Source organism: Corylus avellana, chromosome ca4 (assembly GCF_901000735.1).
Source record: "Corylus avellana chromosome ca4, CavTom2PMs-1.0".
Lineage (NCBI taxonomy): Eukaryota > Viridiplantae > Streptophyta > Magnoliopsida > Fagales > Betulaceae > Corylus > Corylus avellana.
This window is the reverse complement of record NC_081544.1, coordinates 22,629,460-22,654,464: the sequence shown is the minus strand read 5'-3', so window position 1 is coordinate 22,654,464 and position 25,005 is coordinate 22,629,460. Positions and strand designations below refer to the sequence as shown.

Here is a 25,005-nt window from a genome sequence, read left to right as displayed (position 1 = left end):
CTAAACCTTTAAAGAGTAACTTTTGCCTCAACCCCCAAGGTTCTTTTTTTTTTTTTTTTGTAATTTTGCCCCCCCAAACTAAAAGTTCTAGTTCTGCCCACACACTCAATGTGATATTAGAGTATTAGCTGTAGCTTTTCTTAGATAATTCTTATAAACTCCACAATTGCTTCTATATCTTTTTCTATACTATTTAAATATTCTTTCAAATAAGATTTGGAGGAAAAAGAGAGGAAAGAGAAAGGAAAGAGTAAGCCTTTGTGCTACCCTAGATTCAGGGTAGCACTCTTGGTTCCCTTCGTGTTACCTTGGTTTAGGGAACATCAAGTGAATCTGTTTTAATGGTGATTTTCACTGCTACATTTAGGGAATGAAATGGGTTTTGGGGAAGCGGCTAGTTCACTTATAAATATGTTGAAGTTTTGTGTTTTGGTTCTATTGGTGGGTCGTCCTAATCTCTCTCTCTCTCTCTCTCTTTTGGGTTAAAATTTGTTTCTAATTTATAATCCAACAATGTCCCTTATATATGTACACTAATTCCTTTTGTATATAACAAGTGTTACTATCTAATATACAAAAGGGATAAGGAAGATATGATTCATTTCATATCCTAATTTCATTTTTTAATATCTTTGAATTGTGGTTCAGCACCAACGTAAAATCATTCCATTTAACCTTATAGGATAATGGAAGCGTTTCTTTTAATTTATTTTTCTTTTTGACAAATCAAAAATATAAATGTTTCTTGGACCTTGATTGATTGTTTTGCTCTCTATATAAATTAGATGAATTATAATGTCATGTTTTGGGTGAAATGAAACAATTAGGTAATTAAGTTCTAAGTTGTTTGTAGTATGCTGGACTTGACCTCCTTACTTGGTTACACTACTAACTTTTTGTTTCTAGATCCAGGGTGAGACGGCACACAATTTCAGTGTTTGTTGGAGATGAAAGCGGAATGATAAATCGGATTGCAGGGGTCTTTGCAAGGAGGGGATATAACATTGAGTCCCTTGCTGTTGGTCTGAATAAAGACAAAGCACTCTTCACAATAGTTGTGTCTGGGACTGAAAAGGTGCTACAACAAGTAGTGGAACAGCTTCAGAAGCTTGTGAATGTTTTGAAGGTTATAAGATAGCTCTTGATTTTTTATATTGCACTTTTTGTTTAGCACATCATCTTTTTTTCTTAATGAGACATTCATATTAGTCTATTAGGGATTGTATACATATATATATAACAACTGGCTTACTGAGATGCAAAATCATGACTAGCACGATGAAGCCCTGATAGTTTTCAATTTCTGTCTATACCTGTATCTATGTCCCAATTAAATTTAATCGAAGTATCTCTTAATTCATTTATGTTTTTGCGTGTTATGTTTCTTTCCCCCCCATCAAAATCCCAAATCCTTAACTTTTCACTTTTGATCTCATAACCAGGTTGAAGATATCTCAAATGAGCCACAGGTAGAACGTGAACTAATGCTCATAAAAGTTAATGCAGATCCAAAGTACCGTGCCGAGGTAGTTGCATAGGAAATCTCTAAGTATTGAACATTGATATTTTTCTTGAATCTGTTAAGATATTTGTGTATTTCATTTTTTTCCATTTTCTTCAATTACTAAACCTTGTTTCTTGGTTGATCTTCAGATCATGTGGTTAGTGGGCATCTTCAGAGCAAGAATTGTGGATATCTCAGAACACTTGCTAACCATTGAGGTGATCATTGGCAAAGTTTTACCATTCCTTTTTATATCATATATCATCTACATATTGTATGAGCAGTTGAACAGTTGAACTCTTACATATAACTTAGTTAGAAACTCATAATTTTGTGTGTGTATGTGCACTTGTGCATATGTGTAGAGAATAGGGGGTGTCTAAAGCATCCTTGGCAAATTATCGTTGAAATTAGCTGTTGCTCGTTAAATCAACCACTCAGTACTCTTGGACTGATCATCTTACTGCCAACAAAGCAAGTTTAAAAATGAATCTGATGGAAATTTAGGTCTCTGTTGGATGTTTTGCTTTATGATTTATTTGGAATTGGTACAGGTAACTGGAGATCCAGGGAAGATGGTTGCTATGCAAAGGAATTTAAGCAAGTTTGGAATCAAAGAAATTGCCAGAACTGGAAAGGTTCACAACTTCCCTAGAAACGACTTGATCAATTTGCTTTGTCATTATCCTTTTCTCTTTTCTTATGACACATTAGTATTTTATTTTTTTAACATGCATTCCATATGTTAATGTCTGAAATGTTACACCTAGTAGATTGCATTGAGAAGGGAAAGAATGGGTGCATCTGCTCCATTTTGGCGATTCTCAGCAGATTCATATCCAGATCTTGAAGAAACAATACCCATTCATACACCTCTGCAGAATACAGAACTCAATGGTGGAGCTGATATGTCTATAGGGGTATGAGCCTCTCTAAGCTTTGACATTTTTTTATTTTTGGGTGGGGGAGGTGGAGTTCCTAACAAAGCATACCATTAGTAGTTACCTGCTTTTGTTTGAGGATATGGTGTGTGAGTTCAGTTTGGATACTTTGCATAGGTAACTGTGAGTTTTAGAATCTGACATGGGCGTAGAATTGTAATGAATGTGGTTCGTAGAGTGGGCTTTTTAAATAGATATGGGAGAAGAAGTGGTTATCAGAATTAGCTGTTTATTAGTTGCATATTTATTAGCCTTAACAAAAGAGACTATGGTAATTGATTCATAGTTATCTTTACAATGGCCTTGTTAAGCACATTGTTAAGTGCTGAACTCAATTTTTCTATTTTTATATCCCTGCCACAAAGGTTTTACACACTTCTGCATTTTGTATACCTGTATCTGAACCATAGTCTAGATACATTTGTCATGACACAGTTACTAAAGAACGTAATCTGTCGTACTATTTTAATTTGTGCTATTTGTTGCTCCTTTCTCTACTTGTTACTCCTCTCATCCCATAATGAGTGGCTCAGTTGATAAATGCACGGATTTTGAGGAAAAAAAATCAATTCTAAAACATTTCAAACTTTTAAATAAAAGTTTCCAAAATTGTTGTCTTTGAAATGTCATGGGTGTTGTGTGAGAAAGGACAAAAATTAAATGTTTTAACTTTTTGCATGTGGACATATGTAATGGGACAAGCAAAGAAGCTAATTCAGCCACTAATCATGGGATGGAGGGAGTATGATGCGGGACAAATCTGCAAAAATGAACAAACCAAGAAATAGAAGAAATTGGGCTGACGAAGAGATGAAATAAAGCTGAAGAAACGAAATAAAAGAGGAACACAAGGGGAATAGTTGACACACTGTCACACCATTTTTTCATTCATCAAAAACTACCGATTACAATTGAAAAAGATGCTTAAATAGACTAAGGACTTAAACCCTAACCCTAACCCTAGGGAAACGCCCATTTAATACTTATCTAATTTAAGACAACTGTAATAAAATAAAATATAAAAATAAAAAGACTACATTAGCCTGCTACAATTAAAACCTAAATCAAAGATCTTACTAACTAAAATGAAAAGACCTAATAAATCCTTGCTCTTGCTGATCCACATCAGAGTACATATCAAGGTAACTTTTTATTGAGTATTTGATATTTTTTTTTTTCTTCATGAAGGGAGATGTTTATCCTGTGGAGTCCTATGATGGATTTATGATCAACCAAGTTCTTGATGCTCACTGGGGCGATCTCAATGATGATGATGTAAGATAACTTATCGTTCCTTATGATCCTTCTATCTTCTTCTTCTTTCTGGAATCATGGTCCAACTTGACTGATAACTTGGCTGAGTATGCACTCCCTGTTTTTTATTTTGGAAGAAATTGTAATAGTTAATTTCTTGATGGAAGCTATTGATTTTCTTTCTGAGAATTATAAATGGGCTAAATGGTGATAATGAAATGAAGTGGTTATTAGCATTAGTTGTTTTATGTGATGCACATTAATGCTGGGGCTATTTTCAGACAAGTGGACTTCGATCACACACTTTATCCATGCTTGTAAATGACTCTCCTGGAGTTCTCAACATTCTCACAGGGGTTTTTGCCCGGAGGGGTTATAACATTCAGGTACTCTCCTTTTGTTGTTTTTCCTTTTTCTTTTATTATTAATGAAGTTTTTGTTTGCGAGGTTTAGTCATCTGCTTTCTCACTTTTCCTTATTTGTTGTGATTAGAGTTTAGCTGTTGGACATTCCGAAGTTGAGGGGCTCTCTCGCATTACAACTGTTGTTCCTGGAACAGATGAATCAATTAGCAAGTTGGTGCAGCAACTCTATAAATTAGCAGATCTTCGTGAGGTGAGGAAACTCAACTATGAGGAAGGATGCATTGCATCATTAAATAAGTAAATAACATGTGTAGAATCTCGCAGTTTTGACAAGCATGGAAAGATTGGATGTAATGCCATCTTCATGCATGCCGTGACTCCACACCCCCGTCTTTCTCTGCTCTCTTTTTGGTCACCCCAGGTAAATATTATAGTTGACATTAAGGGATAAAGCTAGCCATAAAAGAAAAAGATAAACAAAGCATAAAAGATTGGGATTTTCCTTGACAGATATTAGTCGATGTAGAAAAGTACTGGCTTGATGGAAATTGCAGTGAGATGTCTTGTGTCTGTGGAAAAACTGGAATAGAAATCTTGGTGCCTTTTCAATCATTTGAGCTCATTTGTGGAGACCTGCTAGTCAGAAGGGTCCTGATTTCTATCTTAATCAGTAAATTGGAATGACTTTTTCTTAATCTCATACATGAAAGCATATAGTCATATACTGTCTGGCTTTAAGTAGATATGTCGCACATGTTTTGTGATGGGGGCACCGCCCAACATGTCCCTGGGAAGGGAACTTGCCATTGCCTTAATACGTAATTTCTTTAAATAAGTATTTCTAGTCTGGAATTTTCATCATTATCTAGATGTGATGTTAATCGGTTAGTGTATAAACATTTGATCTTTTTGTATCCCATATTTTTAATGGTTGTATGTCTTAGGTGGGAACTAATTTTCTGTAGGATACTGTTCTAATGCTTGTATGAATTACGGCAATCATAATGGGTCACTCTATATCTGACAAATTCCAATTGGAACCTTAGTCCTGTGCTTTTGTGGGTACTCACTAGTCAAGTTTGTTGATATTTTGGACTGGCTGTGAGGAAGTCTTCTTAAAGGGCTCAGAGTTATGTCCGAGTTTTTTTTTACTCCCATGGCATGATTCCTGGTGGTCCAATGGCTAACTGATAGCTTGTTGATTCTTTCAGGTTCGTGATATTACCAACTTGCCATTTGCTGAGCGAGAATTGATGTTGATAAAGATTGCTGCTAACGCTGCTGCGCGACGGGACGTCCTTGACATTGCTCAAATTTTTAGGGCCAAAGCTGTTGATGTGTCTGGTCACACAATAACCCTTGAGGTAATCTTTTTAATTCCTATAGAAATTTCTCCAATTCTTATATAAGAGCATCCCTGTGTACTAGGGTTGCGCCCCTTTGCGCCTTGATAATATATCTTTACTTATCAAAAAAAAAAAAAAAAAAGAGTATCTCTTGTCCACTTTTTTTATGCAAAGTATTTGATAAAGAATGTGGGAGTCTTTGTTTAGCAGGAGTTACACTGATGAACTTAGAAGCTGCACTGGTAATTAGTTTTAGAATGAAGAGGTGGAATTGTTTGTTCTTCACATCAATCCATGTCTGTAGCTATAGTTAGTTCCCTAGTAAGGAGATGGGATTGGATATTTTCATTTAGCTAATTGGTCAAAACTCGAAGTCCACAATTATGCCCTACAGTCTGCATTTTGTTTTGAAATTTTGTACTTTCAATTATTTTTCTGTCTGCCTTCTTTAAAAAGGCATAGTTTGCTGCGGTTTTAGAACTGTAATGACAAAGAAAATGTTCCATTTGTAATTTCTTAGATATTTTATCAGGGCTCTCTCTCTCTCTCTCAGCTGTAGTGGTTCTCAAAACAGGTCCAAAACTAAAAAGAACTTTTTAGCACTTGCCAAACCCACCTCTCCATATATTGTTCATATCTGTCTCCTAATTTCAAAAGGACCATGACGAAAGGCTAGAAATTTGTCTTTGCTTGCATCCTATCCACATTCCTATTGGAAGGTATCAGTATGATAATATTTGCACACTCTTTATCTGTGCATTTGCCTTGGTTAGTCCGGTTACTAATACTATACATTATTTTGCAGTGGGTATCCTGGAAAAGTGAATGGTATTTCCAGAAGCTGTCATTTATTCCGTTCTATATAGAAAATTTTACTTTCTGTTTTAAATGAAGTTCCTTTGAAAGAGTAGGAGTGATAGAAAAATGCGTAAGCAAATTAAAATAGCTAATCAAACTGAATTTAAGTTTTTATCAGAGACCAGTACCCATATAGAATGAATGAGAGGGATAAGAGGATGAGGATTAGAAATCTACTTAGAAGTTGGAAGGCAGATTTAATTTGTTTTCAAGAGACGAAGTTGGATTTTATCTCGTTCAGTTTAGTGAGGAGTTTATGGGGCTGCCCGTATGTGGAATGGTGCTATGTTCCTTCTATTGGGGCTTCGGGGGGCATGTTGCTCATGTGGGACAAGAGGGTTATTGAGAAGGTGGATGCTGTTTTGGGAAGTTATTTGGCGGCTTGCTCTTTTAAAAATGTTGAGGATGGTCTTCTTTGGGCGTTTGCGGGGGTGTATGGGCCTAATAGAGTCAATTCCAGATGTTTTCTTTGGGAGGAGCTAGCAGGGGTCATGAGCTGCTGGGCCATGCCGTGGTGCATTGGTGGGGATTTCAATGTCACTCTTTATCCTAGTGAAAGGTCGAGGGGAGCTTTTTCTTGGTCTGGAATGAGGGATTTTGGAGAGTTCATTTCGGAGCAGGGCCTCATGGACCTTTCCTTAGTTGGGGGGATCTCTACTTGGTCTAATAATCATTCTTGGTCTAGGCTCGACCGCTTCCTAGTCTCTACGGATTGGGAAGCTCGTCATCCGGATTTGCGTCAAAAGAGGTTGCTTTGGGTTTGTTCCGATCACGCTCCTATTGTTTTGGAGTGTAATCCTTCTTCTGGAGGCGAAAGACCTTTCAAATTTGAGAACATGTGGCTCATAGCGGAGGGTTTTGTGGATAAAGTTCGCAGCTGCTGGGACTTGTACCATTTTCATGGTACTCTGAGCTTCCCTTTTCTCGCTCTTGTATTCGCTCTCGTTGCGTGGGGAAGGGGAGGGCCGGATGTGGTGGATTCCTTCTAGAAAAGGGAAGTTTGAGGTTCGCTCCTTTTATAGAAAGCTTGTCCTTAAAGAGCCCAACCATTTCCCTTGGAAAAGTATTTGGCACACCAAGGTTCCTTCGAGAGTGGCGTTTTTTGCTTGGTCGGCCGCCCTTGGGAAATCTCTTACCTTGGATGATGTTCGGAAGAGAGGCATTGTGGTGATTAAATCGATGTTGTATGTGTGAATCGAAAGGAGAGACTGTGGATTATCTCTTTCTTCACTGTGGGGTTGCGTGCACTCTGTGGGATGCTATCTTCTCTCGTTTCAACATATGTTGGGTTATGCCTAGAAGTGTCAATGAGATGCTTGCTAGTTGGTGGTCGGGTGGAAAGTCCCGAAGTGCTGTGGTTTGGAAGATGGCTCCCCTGTGTCTTTTATGGTGCCTATGGAAGGAAAGGAACGCTAGATGCTTCGAGGATTTGTCTAGAAACCTTGAGGATCTTGTTCATTTCTTTATGTACACGCTTTTTACTTGGACTGTAGGCTGGATTGCTCCCCTAGTGATCAATTTTCCTGATTTTCTTTTTATGTTTTTTTCTTCTTTCTCCTCATCTTAGTCGCTCTTTTATATACTTCCTGTGTACTTGGGTTGCGCCCCTCTACGCTCTTTAATGCATTATTACTTATCGGAAAAAAAAAAATACCCATATAGAAGAGGAAAAATTTATGGCCTCAAAACGGATTCCTAATACTCTCTCTCTTGCTCACTTTCTCTCTCACACACACATTGGCGAATTGCTGCAGTCAGATTGCTGCTTGTTGCTCACCCTTGGAAAACATCTCTGTCAGCTGGCCCTAGGCTGCCCATTCCCCTAGCCTAACTGGTAACCACATCATCATCTTGCTTGCTTTTGTCTTCGGTACTTGTTCCATTGTCTACACTTCCTGGAAATGCCTTCATTTTCTTTCTCAATTGTTGATATCCTCTCTTTTTTCATTTTCCTCTTATAATTAGTACATTCAACTTTTAGGTGGGTGTTCAAATTTTGGACCTTGCCATGAAAATTAGAGTCCATTGTGATTATGTAGTATCAGGATGTGAAAACATGTGGCTTAAAGCAGAGGGTTTTGTGGATAAGGTATCTAATTGGTGGGGGTCGTATTCGTTTGAGGGTTTACCCAGTTATGTGCTTGCTAATAAATTGAAATCCCTTAAAACGGATTTGAAAAAGTGGAATGAGGAGGTGTTTGGGGATATTGGGAAGAAGAAGAAAGAGCTGTTGGGAGGTATTGAAGAGCTGGATGAGGTGGCAGAGTCGAGAGGTTTAGACCAAGAGGAGAAGAGTCGGAAGGTTGACTTGATGAAAGAGTTGGAGAATACCTTGTTGTGTGAGGAAATTCATTGGAGACAAAAATCGAGAGCGTTGTGGCTTAAGGAGGGGGATCGAAATACTCGTTTCTTCCACAAGATGGCTAATTCTCATCGTAGGGGAAATCGTGTGGAGGTGCTTAGTATCAATGGTGAATTATCCGGGGACCCAGCTGCAATAAAAGATCACATAGTGCAGTACTATCAAGGTTTATACTCGGAACAAAGTTCGTGGCGTCCTAGAATGGATAACCAGCCGTTTTTGTCTATTGATGAGGAGGATAATAGGTGGTTAGAAAGAGACTTTGAGGAAAAGGAGGTTTGGGAGGTGGTAAAAAGCATGGATGGTGACAAGGCCCCGGGTCCAGATGGCTTCTCCATGGCTTTTTTTCAAGCTTGTTGGGGAGTAATTAAACAAGATGTTATGGCGGTTTTTGCTGAGTTCTTTCGAAGACGTCAATTGGTGAAGAGCTTGAATGCTACATTTATTTCTTTGATTCCGAAGAAGGCGGAAGCGGTGGAGATGAAGGACTTTAGGCCCATTAGTTTGGTGGGAGGGGTGTACAAAATTGTTGCTAAGGTGCTTGCCAATAGGTTGAAAACTGTTTTGGGTAAGGTCATTTCCTATTCCCAAAATGCCTTTATAGGGGGTCGGCAAATCCTTGATTCCATTCTCATTGCCAATGAAAGCGTGGATAGTCGCATGAAATCAGGGTTGCCAGGTGTTCTGTGTAAATTGGACTTGGAAAAGGCCTATGATCATGTCAATTGGGACTTTATTTTGTATTTGCTGCATAGATGTGGTTTTGGAGAGAGGTGGAGGGCTTGGATAGAGTGGTGTATTAAGTCTTTGAGATTCTCCATTCTTGTGAATGGCTCGCCGGAAGGCTTCTTCAAGAGTTCGAGGGGAATCCGGCAAGGGGATCCTCTCTCCCCCTTGTTGTTTGTGCTAGTTATGGAGGCTCTGAGTAAGATGGTAAATGCGACGGTAGAACAAGGTCTTTTGAATGGTTTCTCGGTGGGAAATAGGGTCTTATCGGATTTGAGGGTCTCTCACTCTTTATTTGCAGATGATACTTTGATCTTTTGTGAAGCTTCTATTGAGCAAATCCGGTATGTACGTCTTATTCTTTTATGCTTCGAAGCTGTTTCGGGCTTAAAAGTGAATTTGGGAAAATCCAAGATTGTGGCTATTGGTGAGGTGGAGAACATTGGGGTGTTAGCTAGTATCCTTGGGTGTAGTGTTGCCGAGTTGCCTATGAAGTATTTGGGCCTCCCTCTAGGGGCGCCGTATAAGGATACGGTTATGTGGAATGATGTGATTGAAAAGATGGAGCGTCAGTTGGCGGGTTGGAAGAGGATGTATCTCTCTAAAGGAGGCCGCATAACTCTTATTAAAAGCTCTTTGGCTAATCTTCCGACCTATTTCTTGTCTTTGTTCCCGATTCCTATAAGTGTAGCTAAAAGGATTGAGAAAGTCCAAAGAGATTTCTTGTGGGGAGGAATGGGAGATGAGACTAAAATGCATCTTGTAGGTTGGGATCAAGTTTGTCGTCCCCTTCGATATGGAGGACTTGGCATTCGGAAGATGCACCAATTTAATCAAGCTCTTTTGGGGAAGTGGCTTTGGAGGTATGCGAATGAGAGCGATGCTTTTTGGTGTAAGGTTATTAAAGCTAAGTATGAAGAGAAGGAAGGTGGGTGGTGCACAAAGGAGGTTTCAGGCTCCCATGGTGTGGGTCTTTGGAAGCACATTCGTCAAGGGTGGAATTTTTTTGCTAAAGGGATCCGGTTCGAGGTGGGGGAGGGTTCGAAAGTTCGCTTTTGGCATGATGTTTGGTGTGGGGAGAATTCCTTGAAACAAGCTTTCCCGTCCTTATTTAGTATTGCCAGTCATAAAGAAGCTTGGGTGAAGGATAACTTTACTTGGAGGAATGGGAGAGTTGAATGGAATGTTATTTTTGTTAGGTCCGTTCAAGATTGGGAGCTGGATTTGGTTTCTCCTTTTTTTGATCGGTTGTATTCTTGCAAGATTTCCTTAGGAGTGACTGATCGTATGTGCTGGATTTCGTCCAAGAAAGGGAAGTTCGAGGTTAAGTCTCTCTACAAGGCTTTGTCTCACTCTTATCAAGAGGTTTTTCCTTGGAAGAGCATTTGGCGTACTAAGGCTCCCTTGAGAGTGGCTTTTTTTGGGTGGACTGCAGCCTTAGGCAAAATATTGACGCACGATAATTTGCGTAAAAGGAACATAGTGGTTATGGAGTGGTGTTGTATGTGCAGAAAGTCCGGAGAGACAGTCGATCATCTTCTTCTCCACTGTGAGCTCGCGAGTGCTCTTTGGCAGTCGATCTTTATTCGGTTTGGTTTGCATTGGGTCATGCCTGGCAGGGTGAGGGATTTGTTCGATAGTTGGTGGTCGGGAGGTAGTTCCCGAAGCGCAGTTGTGTGGAAGATGATCCCTCTGTGTCTTATGTGGTGTATTTGGGTTGAAAGAAATGCTAGATGTTTTGAAAATTCCACTAGGACTTTAGAGGAATTGACCCATTTTTTCTTCTTTACTCTCTACTCTTGGACGGCCGCATGGCTAGCTCCTTTAGAGTTTAGTTTCACTGATTTTCTTTTTCATTTCTCTCCCTCTTAGGAGCTCTCGTTTATACTTCCCGTGTAAATGGGTTGCGCCCCTCTGCGCTCTTGTTTTTTATCACATAATTACTTATCAAAAAAAAAAAGGATGTGAAAGTTGTTAGTGTGATATGTAGGTATTACAGTATATATGGCTATCAATAGAACTATGAGGCATTTTTGACTTGTGAAGAAAAACAAACGGATCAAATATATAAAAAGAAAAAAAAAAAAAGAAAGAAAGGCATTTCATATTCTATGGATAAGGCAATGGACTGCCAAGTACTCTAAATGGGTGCTCCTTTGGTGAAGAAATATATTGTTTAAAGGTGCAATAGGTAGAACTTGAGTAGATACCCTGGCATGAACAAGTAAACTGATCCATTACTGGTACAGATCATTGTTTTCCTTGTTGACCAATTTGAGGAAAATTGACAATTTTTTTTTTTCTATATTTTTTGCTGGTGTCGTGTAGATCTAACTATTTGAAATCGTTGCTAAATAATAAATGTGATCCTTGTGATGAAAGATGTATGGTTCTTAAATGAGGTGTTATGGTGTATTATCTTCCTGTAGTTAGTATGAATGAACCTTCTACTTTCTACTTGGTTTCTTCTAATATTTTCGCCTTTTTTTTTATTTTAACTGTTGATACTAGTAAAATTTGCTTCTGGTACTTGAATAACAGCTTACAGGGGATTTGGACAAGATGGTTGCACTGCAGAGATTATTAGAGCCCTATGGCATTTGTGAGGTTTGTCTCCCAATCTTTAACCTTCAGTTGTATTTTACAATTTTAGCTAAGATGCTAATGTCTCAGGAGCCTCCAATTTTAGGATTATTGTCTGTATTAATTGTTCTATCTTAAGTTCCAAAGATGGATTCTACTACGACCACTAAGGAAATTGTGGTTGTTCTAAAAATTTCAATTTCTTTTGGGTCCACTTGAACTCATAGACTTGAGCAACTGGAAATAAATTTTTACTCATCACTTCAGTTGCGTTGTGCTATTTTGGATTCTTGTTTCCATTCTTGTTTAATCTTTGTAATGTGCCTTGATGCTCTACTGCAGCTTTATGCAGACTTTTATGATGTTTTTTTCCCTTTCTATGTAGGTGGCAAGAACTGGACGATTAGCACTGGTCCGGGAATTGGGTGTGGATTCCAAATACCTCCGTGGATATTCTTTTCCTGTATAATTTGAGGACTTGGAGAAGCTTCTCTTGCAATGGTGGAGAAAGCTTGGTGAGGTATAGATGAGTGCCATGCGCACATGCAGTATCTGTATTTATTTTGTCCGATCAAGGTAGGGTAAAATAGAATGGAGACTTCAGCCATACGGCACTAGGTTAAGCTTTGGTTTCTTTCTCTCTCTCTCTATCTCTTTTTCTTTTTTTTCTGCGTGCGCGGTTCTTTTCTTTTGGTTGTGTTAGGATGTCAACTGGGAGGAAATTTTGTAAGAATGGGCACTGCAAATGCTGAAATGGCTCTTGCAATAAGACTAATATTTGTGATAAAAAGTATTTTCGTTCTTATCTGTTGGATTATTGTGATACTTATTTGCATTGAAATATTTGATCAAGTCCGTCCTTCAACGAGATCAAATCTTTGGAGCTTCCTCTTATAATTTGTGTTAGATATTAGATGCATGCCTTTACAGGAGATAACATTCCAGGGGACCTGCTTTTGGGAAATGACAGTGTACATGAAGTCGGTCACTCTCGGGCAACTACAACTTGTTTTCCAACATTGCGTCCTGTAAAAAGTCCGACAAGAGCTGCCGGGGCGCTCTCAAGGCCTTCAGCTATGTCTTCCACATATACAATCTTCCCTTCCTTGATTTGAGGCAGAACCCAATCCAGAAACTTGGGATAAAGATGATTGTAATCGTGAACCAGGAACCCTTCGATGTGGATCCTTTTCGCGATCAGATGCAGTAAATTGTGCACACCTTCAGGCTTGTCAAGGCAATTATACTGCGAGATCATCCCACACACAGCAATGCGGCCACCAATCCTCATGTTGAGTAGCACTGCATCAAGCATCTTTCCTCCAACATTCTGAAAGTAGACATCAATGCCTAGAGGAAAGTACCTGACAAACAATACAGCATGTAAAACCATGTCTTCTGACATAAGGACTCTTTTGTTTCACTATCAATCTCAAAACTCTGATAAAAGCTTGAAAAAATTATACATCTTATTGCAATATACGTTATGACTGACCTTTTCAGAGCTGCATTCAAGTCGGGCTCTTCTTTATAATTGAAAGCATCATCCAACCCAAGTTTGTTCTTCAGTAAATCGTCCTTGATAGATGAGAGGAACAACAGCAGAGTAAAAGATGCTGGTTAATGAGGTTTGTGATTCAACCCATATTATGTATGTTTATCAAACACTCACAAGCAGGGACTCACCTTTTCTTTGCTTCCAGCACTCCCAACAACATAGCAACCCATTAACTTTGCAAACTGCCCAACAAGCTGCCCAACAGCTCCAGAAGCTGCTGAAATGAAGACGTAGTCTCCTTTCTTAGGAGAGCAAACCTCATAAAATCCAGCATAAGCAGTCATACCAGGCATTCCTGCATATAATGCATGCCATGTACTGAGATATCCCAACAGAAACTGTGAAATATTGTAGGCTACTCAAGAAATATCTGAAGAATTAGGATGATGTATTAGACTTTTTCTCAAGACTTAGTGAAGAAGCTTACGAAGAATTCCAATATAGTAGGATAGAGGCACATCAGTGGGTTCAATTTTAGTCAGTGTCTCTGTAGCAGGTGGTGTAATGAGACTATTTTCTTCCCACCCTGTTATTCCCCTGACCAAGTCGCCTTTCTTGAAGTTTGGGTGACCAGAATCCAAAACTTTAGCCACACCATGTCCTCTGATTGGCTGCCTTGTTTCAACAACAAATTCATCAATTCAAGCACAACTCCTTCCCTTAAGCTAATGGATTAATGAATTTCAACAAAATATATATATATATATATGGGTCGTGATACACACAACGCCCGCATGCTAAGCATGCCAGGCAATTTTTTTATTTTTTATTATTATTAAAATATTAAAAAAAAAAAAATTTGCCGCGTTCTGTTTTACTTCACCCTATATATATATATATAAACCATTTGCCTTTGTTCTGCTGTGTTTGTTTCCAGAGAAATTCAACTACGGAAAAATAGAGAAAAGCTTTTTGAACACAAGGGGAAGCTTAAAAGGCAAAAAGAAGAAAATGGGGTTGGAGTGACTGACCGAACCAGGCGTGAAGGAAAGGAAATAGGGGGAAGATTGGTAGTTTGTCATACGGGTTCGCTGGGAGGGATCGCAAGACAAGTAGAGGTTCTTCAGTAGGACTGCGTTGGAGGCTTGAGGAACCTTCAGTTTTGTGGTGGTGGTGGTGGTCACGTGCATATCCGATTCTTTGGGAAAGCCAGACACGTAGTCTCTTAATATCACCTGCTTGTTCCTCACAGCTTCCTCTCCCAGACTCGCCATTCTTACAACTCTCTCTCCCTCCAGATCTCGGTATATATATATATATTAAAGGTGGGTGGGGGACAATAGGAGGGGACTGCGTGTGGAGTTGGAAACGATGAATTATGTTGTTATAAAAAGTAGGCCAGTAGGAGAGGAGTACCGTGTGGGGTTGGAGGAGGCGATGAAACTGAGAAATAAGAGTGGAAAATCTTCTCAAAGCCGTCACAGGTATCTAACTATCCTTTTGGCATAATTGCTACCCAAAAACAAAACGACATGAGCCCTATATTATATGCCTCGCCTAATTTAAATTAAGAGAAATTTGCCTTACTGTAACTTTGGCTTTCAACACATATGATCCATATATATATATATATATATATATATATATACCAGGTTTGATCGCAACAGTCTTTTTATTTTTATTTTATTTTTAGTATATAATAATGAAACTACAAATTACAACAACAATAGGGCCAAGAAACCCAACGAAAAGCCCCAAAACCATCATAATAAATTGGGTAAAAAAAAAAAAAAAAAAGAATGTATTAAATAAATGACGCTAAAAATCATCAAATAAATGACATGGCTTATGATTTCTTGGCGCAAAGACCAAGAAAAATAGGTTACCAATGAAGATAGTATAAGATGGTGTGCCCGAAAAGACACAATCAAAAGGTTTAAGAAGGAGCAAAATTGTTAAGGCTCCCAAACTCCAAAGAGCAAATAACAACAAACAGTGGTATAAACTCTAAATATAAAGTTTTTAACTTTTTATGTTAGCATTAATCGTAACTAATTAATCGTAACTAATTAACTAAATCGCCGCTTTGGTTATACAAAAGGAAAGTCAAAAACTTAGTTGAGAAGTTAGTGTTAGAAGTTGGCCTCCTTTTCTAATGCAGCGTAGGATTGTGGTGAACAAGAAAAACATGAAGTAGAAGGGATAAATATTTCTAAGATTGTGAGACTATCACAAGAATCAAAGAAATCTTCTTAAAAACTATAGATTTTATTTATGGTTTAAGGAAAAACACAAAGAAACTTAACTCTGAGTAATTCTTATTAAACAAACTCAATAATAATCATAAACTGAATTGCTAAAGGCTATAAGTATATATTTATAGCCTAAGACTTCTAGCCCTAAAATAACAATGAAATAAAGTTAATTTAGAAGTCTACGAAAGACAACTAAACCAAATAAAAGACTAACAAAGAAACCTAATTTAAATAAAGATTAAAAGATAAGATAGAATAAACGACTAACAAAGAAACCTAATAAAAGACTAAAAGATAAGATAAGATAAGATAAGATAAGCCTTGAATTCCAATCTACATCATCCTCCCGAGGTTGGAGAGAATTCACCCTCGAATTCGGACTGTCTTTTCCACAGTCTTTCGGATGTCCAGTCAACTCATTCCACTCGCTCTTCCTCAAGATCAAAACAAGGCAACATCCCAAAATAAACGTGATGCTTCTCATCATCGAAATACCTTGATGGTTGTCATGAAAGCCCCACACACCACTTGGCAATACTTCAAATTTGCCGTTCTTCTCTCGTTCCTTCTCCCTTCCACGTGCCATGAAGATACTCAAGAATGGGTTAACCATTGTTTCCTTTGTGAACATATAATTTTCCTCATCCACATAAAACTCACCATAATCTTCGTTAGGAGAATTTAAAATATCTTCAACACCAAGGAAATCAATGTAATCAACCTCTTCACCATTAAAATTAGACACTTCACTTGAAAGGTCTTCATCAATCTCTTCATAATCGCCAACATCATCGGTGGGTTCTTCATCTCCCAATGGGTCATCTTCTTCATGCTCTGTTGGTCTTTCCTCTTCCCATGAGTCATCTTCTTCGGAATAGAGACCGCCAAACATGAGAAAAAACCCATCTTCTTCGTGCTCCTCCGTGGGTCTTTCCTCTTCCCATGAGTCATCTTCTTCGGGCTCCTCATCATAGCTTGGTGGGGAATTCCAATCCACCAATCCTTGCGAAGGATCTTCAATATCTTCATGTCTGAACTCTTCATCAATGAATTTGGACTCTTGAAACTCTTCATCCACAGATTCTTTTTCCTCCTCCATAGAATATGGATTTGGTTTATGGATTTGTGGTTGGCAAGTAAGGGTCCAACTGCCCTGTCGTGGACTCTTCGCTTCACACCATCTCCCTAAATACCTCTTTTTTGTAGGAATTTTCTATTTTCTTTGTCACAGCCATAGACCATTGTCTTCAATTTTGTGACTTTTGACCCATGGTATAACTATGGGGCAAGAAAGCGACTCGCATATATTTCAATAGTTTCTCCCAACTATTGATCTTCAATTTGCCTTCTCGCTTCTTAGTTTTCTTTAGTTGTTGCCACCACGCATCAACTCTTCCCCGGAATGTATGTACCACCAAAGAGACTCGTTGTTCATCGGGCACCCCGTTGAATTCAAAAACCTCTTCAACAGCGAACACCCAATCCATAAATTCGTCAGGTTCTAGATCCTCGTCGAATTTCGGAATTTTGAGTTCGAATCTACTTACTCGCCGATTAGCATGAGCTTGCGCAAGGTGCTGATGTCCGTGAGTTCGGCACTCCGCAAACGGGTTTCTAGATCCATTCCCATGTTGACCACATAAGTTGGATAATTGGGTAGTGAGGTCTTCAATTTGATCCCTCATAGCCATGAATCGATCCTCCGTGCGTTGCCAAGGTTCAGCGATAGATTTGCCTTCCGCCTCTGCGAATTGCGGTCTTGGTTGGCGACGACAATTGTTCGGCCCACCACTCATGTGCCTCAAATGAATCGCCGGTTGCTCCTTACATACTGTCTTCGTGCGCACGTACACCTCGTTCATGTTTGCAAAGTGGTTGCTCTTCCCCATTCATGGAAAGTAACTGAGCTTTGATACCAACTGATGCAGCGTAGGATTGTGGTGAACAAGAAAAACAGCAAGTAGAAGGGATAAATATTTCTAAGATTGTGAGACTATCACAAGAATCAAAGAAATCTTCTTAAAAACTATAGATTTTATCTATGGTTTAAGGAAAAACACAAAGAAACTCAACTCTGAGTAATTCTTATTAAACAAACTTACTAATAATCATAAACTGAATTGCTAAAGGCTATAAGCATATATTTATAGACCAAGACTTCTAGCCCTAAAATAACAATGAAATAAAGTTAATTTAGAAGTCTATGAAAGACAATTAAACCAAATAAAAGACTAACAAAGAAACCTAATTCAAATAAAGACTAAAAGATAAGATAGAATAAACGACTAACAAAGAAACCTAATAAAAGACTAAAAGATAAGATAAGATAAGATAAGATAAGCCTTGAATTCCAATCTACATTATTTTCTTAATGGATAAATACATTTTTGGTCATTCTTCATCCGCACGAATCAAACTACTCAAAGAGGTCGTGCCTTTAAGTTTTTTTTGAATTATTATTTTTTCTTTGGAGTGGTTCGACCACTCCTGGGAATAGCCGAACCACTCGTAAGGTCATCGGGTGGTTTGACCACCACTATTTAGCACATTAATTGCTTTTTTCTACTTTTCTAATGGCAAAAACTAATTTATTCCTTTTTGCTTACCCCATGAAGCAATTAGTTACTTTTTAAAACTCAGAGAGCTATTTGTCAAAACTCCAAACCACAGGGACAAAACGTATTTATCCATTTTCTTTTTACAAGTCATTACTGATTCAAAAAATTAATTTTTACTGTCACGTCATTTCAGTTGTATGATAATTATATAACAGCCTACTAAATTGCATATCACTTAAATATAGTGCTGCAATTCAAAGCCACAGGGATCAGATATACTTCCAACTCAATTATATTCGTGATTTATTGGATAAAGGGCTAGTTCTGAATTTTCCTGGCATAAAAAACAGAACACTTATTATTATGGAAGCACAACTCCAAACACTTCCTTAAAAAACACACGTAGAAGGTGCATTTTCAGTAGATGATCCTCCAGGGGACCTAAAGCTTTTGAGCTATGGAGCTGCACACATAGTCATTCATTCACGAGCAACCACCACCACCTGTTTTCCAACATTGCGGCCAGTGAAGAGCCCTACCAGAGCTGCTGGGCCGCTCTCTAGGCCTTCAGCTATGTCTTCCACATAGGTAACCTTCCCTTCTTTGATGTAAGGCAGAACCAACTCAAGATAATTTGAGTACTTGTGATAGAAACTGGGAACCAGAAATCCTTCCATTCGGGCCTGTTTCAGAAACAGAGCTGATAAACTATGCACACCTTCCGGGCGCTCAAGGTTGTACTGTGAGATCATCCCACATACAGCAATGCGGCCATGGACCCTCAGGTTCTGTAGCACTGCATCAAGCATCTTTCCCCCAACATTCTCAAAATAAATATCAATACCTTCTGGAAAGTACCTGGAAGAAAATCACTAGATTTTAGCAGCAGTAAATACGAAATAGCAGATCAAAGTCTCTCTTGGTTTCCCAAGCAGGGACTAAAAAGAGTATCAAACGCCTTTCTTTTTGTTTACCTTTTTATCTTTCCCCTTTTCTTCAACAGAATAAGGGCAAAAAAATTCTTAAATGGTTTATCACCAAAAGTGGTAGTCAAACACCAATTTTGGGACAAAAATAACATAACTTGATTAGCTTACAGATTGGCGAATAGGATTCTCTCCATTTCATTTGAAATGAAGAGTATCCATTTAGTGTAAAATGATAGGTAATATTGTAAATTTTATCCTTCAACTTTAATGTTAAAACAATATTACCCGTCATTTTACACTAAATGAATACTCTCCATTTCATTTGAAATGGTACCATAGTTTTTTGACTGTAAAAATTTCAAAAGCTATATGAAGGGATGTCCAGTATTTACTTTAGTATCAAGCCTGAGGACTTCAGTGAAAGCCTCATATTACTACTAACCTTTTCAAAGCTGCACCCAAGTCAGACTCTTCTTTGTAGTTGAAAGCCTCGTCGAACCCAAACTTGTTTTTCAGCAAATCAACCTTATATTGTCGACAGGATAAAGGAAAGAAACAAAGCAACAAAAGCAAACAGAAAAAATGCTGGTTAATGAGTTTTCCCCTCTTGTCAAGTACACCGACTCTTACGATTAAAATGATCAAAGTATGATAATCAGCACAATTAGGATCAATTATCTACCATGACTAGTGGAAATTTATATAAAGTCAATTTTGACATGAACACATGGCTGCTCCCGTATATTTAAACATAACTGACATATGAATTAATCATCTTAAACACATACATGTTATGGTATTATGTTTACATGCAAAAGAACCATAAATAGTAAGACAATTTTGAAAACTAATAACTATTACGTTTCTTCTTTTAATAACAAAAATGGCCTAGCATCTTCATGGCTCTATACTGATCTTAGGTAAATAAAGGAGAATTTCTTCACAAGTCTTGAAATGAGTGGTGGGAATGGGTGGATACAAGAGTCTCGCATCCACTTGTGACATGACAAAAATCATATGCTCTAGCCATGATACAAGAGTCTTGCATCCACTTGTGCCTTACGTAACAAAAATCATATGCTCTAGCCATGAAGACAATGCGAGTTCTTTATTTAGTAGTTCAAGATGCAGAATATCACCATTATAACTACTTATTATTGATAACAGATGAGTTTGAATGATACTAATAACTAGATCAAGCACTATTCATTATAAAGAGAACTGCAGGTACTCTATTAATTAAATTGACAAGTCGAACACATAATCAGGACTCACCTTATCTTTGCTCCCAGCACTTCCAACAACATAGCAGCCCAATAGCTTTGCAAACTGTCCAACAAGCTGACCAACAGCCCCGGAAGCTGCTGAAACGAAGACATACTCTCCTTTCTTAGGAGAGCAAATCTCATAAAAACCAGCATAAGCAGTCATACCAGGCATACCTACATGAATATTTAGATGAGCTTCGAGCATCAAGAAAGGTACATCAAAATAAAATGGCCATCAAAATTAGTTGCTATAAGCCATCTATAATAGTTATAATTACTATGGACAGCTACAATCTTCAAAAATAACTTCAGCTCAGTAAGCCAACAATGCCAGAGATCTAGCCAGGTAATTGTAAGAGTCCCAAGTGCAATGGCTTAGTTTTATTGCCATACTCATCAAAAGATTCAAAATTTTTTAAGTTTTCTTTTGGACAAACACCTGATCATTTTATTACATTCTCAAAAGAGAAGAGAAAGGAGCATACAATTGGACAAATTCATATTCTTTTTCACAAGAGCATGAGAATCCAGAGGTAGAAAGAGAGTTCGGCTTAACCAAGAACTGTGACAGTCATTGGGGCCAAGCTATCTCAAAATATTGAGGTGCATGAGATTATCTTGTAAAGATTATCATTCAAAAGACAACTAGCAAATACAAACAGTTAAGCATAGCAATTACTTATTGGTTTTGAGATCATTGTGACCTTTGAATTTTTAATCTACTCTTATACTTGGTCATCATGGTTTAGAACCCCTGCATGTTTTAGTGGAAATGAAATGAAATGAATAAGATCCCAGATATTCCTAGACATCACCATAACTGTATCGAGGTGACTTAACAGTTAAAACCGACGAATGAGCCTAATATACTCAATGAGATTCCTTAGCATTGCATATGGCATTATCTAAGGGCATACATCAACTTTTTTCTCCTGTTTAGCACACCAAACAGCTAGACAAAACAAAATTAGAAGTGGGAACCCAAAAGCATTAACTTACCAAGAATTCCAGTATAGTAGGAGAGAGGCACATCAGTGTTGTGAATTTTAAACAGAGACTCAGTTGCTGTAATAAGACTATATTCTTCCCACCCAGTTATTCCCCAAACCAAGTCGCCTTTCTTGAAGTCTGGATGCCCAGAATCCAAAACTTTAGACACTCCATATCCAGCAATAGGCTGCGTAGTTTCAACACCAAGGTCATAAATTCAAGCACAACAATTGTGCCTTGACATAACACCAATCATTACAATCAAAAGAATCCAACATTTTTAGTCATAGTCATATATAAATTAAAGCTTCTATTAATTTGGCTAACGAACTCCAATTACTTAACGAACACCTTTATATTTAATTTATTCGACCCATGGTTTCAAAAATTTGGAAACCACTTGTAACTAATCACTGCAAATCTGATCTTTTTATTGGGTTCCAAATGTCAAGGTAAAGTAATAGCCAACTGCAGGGTGATCATTCAACTGCAACTTTGGTGAACTAGTACAGACTAAAACTGTGTAAAAAGAAAAACTGAAACTTGAATGAACTCCACCCAGAGTATCAATAGAAACAGAAAAATCCCCATTAATTCACAGTTTTATTTTATTTTATTTTTTTTTTTAATTTTTTTTTTAATTATTTATTTTTATGAAAAAATAATCAAAGAGGTTCCTTTTTATGTTGTTTTCTTTTCACATAAAAAGAGGTAGAAGAATCAAAACCCATCTATCATCTAGTCCTTGCCTCCAAACCCAGAATTCCATTTCCAAATTTCAGGCAAACAAGTAGAGAATAACACTAATTCCCTTCATTCAAGACTCTGAATCATAACATGGGTTGGAGAAATCCACTGACCGAACCGGGTTGGAAGGAACCAATGTAGCTGGCGATAATGGGCCGGTTCATACGGCCACGCATGTAGGGATCGCAGGACAAGTAGAGGTTCTTCACCAGAACCGCCTTGGAACCATCGGGAACCTTCAACTTTATGCTACTTGTCTTCACGTCCATGTCGGACTCCTTGGGAAAACCAGTGACATAGTCCCTCAATAGCACCTGCTTGTTGCTCACTTCCTCGCTTGCCATTTCCAAAACTCTCTCTCTCTCTCTCTCTCAGGAAAAGTAAAACACAGAATCACAGGTGTCCGAGAGAGAAAATGGGGAGCGGAGTAGATATATATACAGGTGTGGAGGTCTCCTCTGCTTTCGTCTTGTATGTGGACAGAGTAAACGACAGCTTATCTTTTTAAATAGTAAAGATAAACATTATTAGATTTTAAATAATTTGACGCAATAATAATAATAATCACACCAAGTTAATTGCAACAAACTTTCCAGATAATTATTTAGTTTAATGGGTTATCAATGCTTCATAATTTTCATAAAAATACACCAACATCTGTTATATGGTTTTATTAATGTTTTTTTTTTTTTTATTATTATTATATAAAAGTAAATAGAGAGAGAGAGAGAGAGAGAGAGAGAGAGAATAGGACATTATTTGGAAGTATTTATGATGATTCCAAGCGGTGTGGTTAGATTCCAAAGGCTAACAATTTCTAAGAAAGAAGGGAGTTGATGAGTGTTTAATGTAAATTGACTTTGTATGCAGTTGAAAGCAAATAAAGAGGATCTGGTTCAAGTGTGTGGTTGTTTGTGGGTGTCTCTGATTCATGGTGTGGAGTTGGAGAAAGGGACCAAGTTTGAACGATGAATTTTCACGAAGGCTAGAGAGAGAATAGGACATTATTTGGAAGTATTTATGATGATTCCAAGCAGTGTCGTTAGATTCCAAAGGCTAACAATTTATCTGGTTCAAGTGTGTGGTTGTTTGTGGGTGTCTCTGATTCATGGTGTGGAGTTGGAGAAAGGGACCAAGTTTGAACGATGAATTTTCACGAAGGCTAACGTAATTGATTGCGGAAATCTCTACCTTTTCTTTTTCTTTTTCTTTTTCTAGCTTAATTTTCAAGCACTTCAATTTTGACTTCAGATACCAGTTTTTTCAATTTTCACATTGTTACGATTTAAGGGTGTTTTTTATTTTATTTTTTATTTTTTTTATTTTTTTGGTTAACCAACAATAACCGACTTAGCCGATTTTTTAAGTAAATTTTGAATTTTATTTGGTGACTTTTCTTATTGTGTTTATTCAACTGATTTGTGGTTATCATTTTGATCCATGTTCCATTAACTTACTTTTTTTTTTTTTTTCATTTATAAAACATATTCTTTACTTATTATTTAGTTACAAGGAAATTGATAAATCTTAACATAAAAACTTATAACCAATAATTAACCAACTTAACCAACCACCTATTAATCGGACTAACCAATTAACCGAAAAATTCGAAACTATTTATTTTCGGTATGAAGTCGATTAATTAATCGACTTAACCAACTTTTACAAATCGATAGGCAAAAATGCTCATACCGACACCGACCGAACCGATACCCACCCTAGCTATTTAGTAGGCTGTTATACAATTACAATGTAATTGGAATGATGTGACTGAAAAACAGCCTTTGAATCATCCGTCGTATAATAGTCTTGTAAATAATATTTTTTTTCTTTATTTTCTTTAAGATGAAAGATGGGCAAAAATCAGCTGCGGTTCTTCATAATTGAAGGAAAAATACTGTTTAAACGATCGAATTTGGATGCCCCAAAGAGTCAAAAATAAATGATAAACCCTATTGAACCAAAGAAGTTTGCCTAACAATACGATTCTCACAAGCTAATTTTATGTCCCATTTTGACATTTCATGTACTTTATTTAAAGGGTTAAATTCAATTTTATTACATGCGGCTTACCGTTTTGTCAAAACGCTACTTGAGTTTTAAAATTGACAATTTTTAACTCCCTGGAATTTTCACGTTTACCAAATTACTACATTCATTAAGTTTTCATCTCCAGAAAATAACGATCATGTTGCCATGTAAGCAAATAGCCACGTCATCTCTTACAAGATTGTGACATGTGTATTGCACATCATCTCATAAATTTTGCTACAAATTGGGTGGGGTTGTAAGAATTCTTTCAACCTAATATCTCTAAAAATGCTTGTTTAATTTTTTTTTTTTTAAAAAAAAAAATCTAAAAATTTCATATCAACATGTGAGAAGTATATGTTTTATTAACAAAGTATATGAAAACACATACTAAAAAAAAAAAAAAAAGAGAATAATGCTATACACACTCCCGCTTTCACACTCCTACTTTCATACTCTATGACTATTGAATTTGAGATTTATCACTATTAGATTTGATTGTAAAAGCTATGCCAGTGAATGTGAAAGTGAGAGTATGTATAGCAATTCTTAAAAAAAAACTTGTATATCTCCTCACATGCTAATGAATACATGACACTTTTAGAAACATAGTTAAAAGAATTTCCCTACAATCTTATTTGTTGGAAATTTATGTCCTTGCGAATAATAGTTTTTTCTAATTTGGTGTTACATTGGAGAACACACCGCATCGGATTAATAAAAGAATAATGCTACTTTTTTCACCTATGTTATATTGGATGACATAATGTGTTTTAAATGGCTTACAATA

The 25,005-nt window shown here is 37.4% G+C and overlaps 3 protein-coding genes across 4 annotated transcripts in view; 1 reads left to right on the top strand and 2 right to left on the bottom strand.

The window, feature by feature from the left end:
- LOC132179533 (acetolactate synthase small subunit 1, chloroplastic-like) overlaps positions 1–12,744 on the top strand; it is a 13,674-nt gene extending 930 nt beyond the window's left edge. Inside the window, exons 2-12 of one of the 2 annotated variants that reach the window (XM_059592267.1) lie at positions 913–1,126; positions 1,443–1,526; positions 1,654–1,722; positions 2,059–2,142; positions 2,278–2,424; positions 3,634–3,720; positions 3,981–4,085; positions 4,192–4,314; positions 5,276–5,428; positions 11,898–11,963; positions 12,325–12,744. In XM_059592267.1, the coding sequence (XP_059448250.1) occupies positions 913–1,126; positions 1,443–1,526; positions 1,654–1,722; positions 2,059–2,142; positions 2,278–2,424; positions 3,634–3,720; positions 3,981–4,085; positions 4,192–4,314; positions 5,276–5,428; positions 11,898–11,963; positions 12,325–12,408 (1,216 nt within the window). In that variant the 3' untranslated portion in view covers positions 12,409–12,744. Of the gene's footprint in view, positions 1–906; positions 1,127–1,442; positions 1,527–1,653; positions 1,723–2,058; positions 2,143–2,277; positions 2,425–3,633; positions 3,721–3,980; positions 4,086–4,191; positions 4,315–5,275; positions 5,429–11,897; positions 11,964–12,324 lie in introns of both variants that reach the window. The other variant, XM_059592266.1, reaches the window with a different exon arrangement.
- On the bottom strand, positions 12,594–14,835 carry LOC132179534 (2-alkenal reductase (NADP(+)-dependent)-like). Its single transcript, XM_059592268.1, has 5 exons — positions 14,469–14,835; positions 13,925–14,108; positions 13,626–13,792; positions 13,435–13,517; positions 12,594–13,303 (listed from the first exon to the last, which is right to left on the bottom strand). The coding sequence occupies exons 1-5, from the start codon at positions 14,709–14,711 to the stop codon at positions 12,925–12,927; spliced, it is 1,056 nt and encodes a 351-aa protein (XP_059448251.1). The 5' UTR covers positions 14,712–14,835; the 3' UTR covers positions 12,594–12,924.
- A 3,691-nt stretch (positions 14,836–18,526) lies between these two features.
- Positions 18,527–22,651, bottom strand: LOC132178693 (2-alkenal reductase (NADP(+)-dependent)-like). Its single transcript, XM_059591201.1, has 5 exons — positions 22,298–22,651; positions 21,447–21,624; positions 20,455–20,621; positions 19,622–19,704; positions 18,527–19,108 (listed from the first exon to the last, which is right to left on the bottom strand). Exons 1-5 carry the CDS (start codon positions 22,526–22,528, stop codon positions 18,730–18,732), a joined length of 1,038 nt encoding a protein of 345 aa, XP_059447184.1. The 5' UTR covers positions 22,529–22,651; the 3' UTR covers positions 18,527–18,729.
- Positions 22,652–25,005: the final 2,354 nt, after the last annotated feature.

Coding starts and splice junctions, on each gene's coding strand:
- LOC132179534 (XM_059592268.1), bottom strand. CDS start 14,711: ATGGCGAGTCTGGGAGAGGAAGCTGTGAGGAACAAGCAGGTGATATTA. Junction 14,109..14,468: donor TTTCCTTCACGCCTGGTTCG/GTCAGTCACTCC, acceptor GAAACAAGGCAG/CCAATCAGAGGACATGGTGT. Junction 13,793..13,924: donor CTACTATATTGGAATTCTTC/GTAAGCTTCTTC, acceptor CATTATATGCAG/GAATGCCTGGTATGACTGCT.
- LOC132178693 (XM_059591201.1), bottom strand. CDS start 22,528: ATGGCAAGCGAGGAAGTGAGCAACAAGCAGGTGCTATTGAGGGACTAT. Junction 21,625..22,297: donor GTTCCTTCCAACCCGGTTCG/GTCAGTGGATTT, acceptor GAAACTACGCAG/CCTATTGCTGGATATGGAGT. Junction 20,622..21,446: donor CTACTATACTGGAATTCTTG/GTAAGTTAATGC, acceptor ATATTCATGTAG/GTATGCCTGGTATGACTGCT.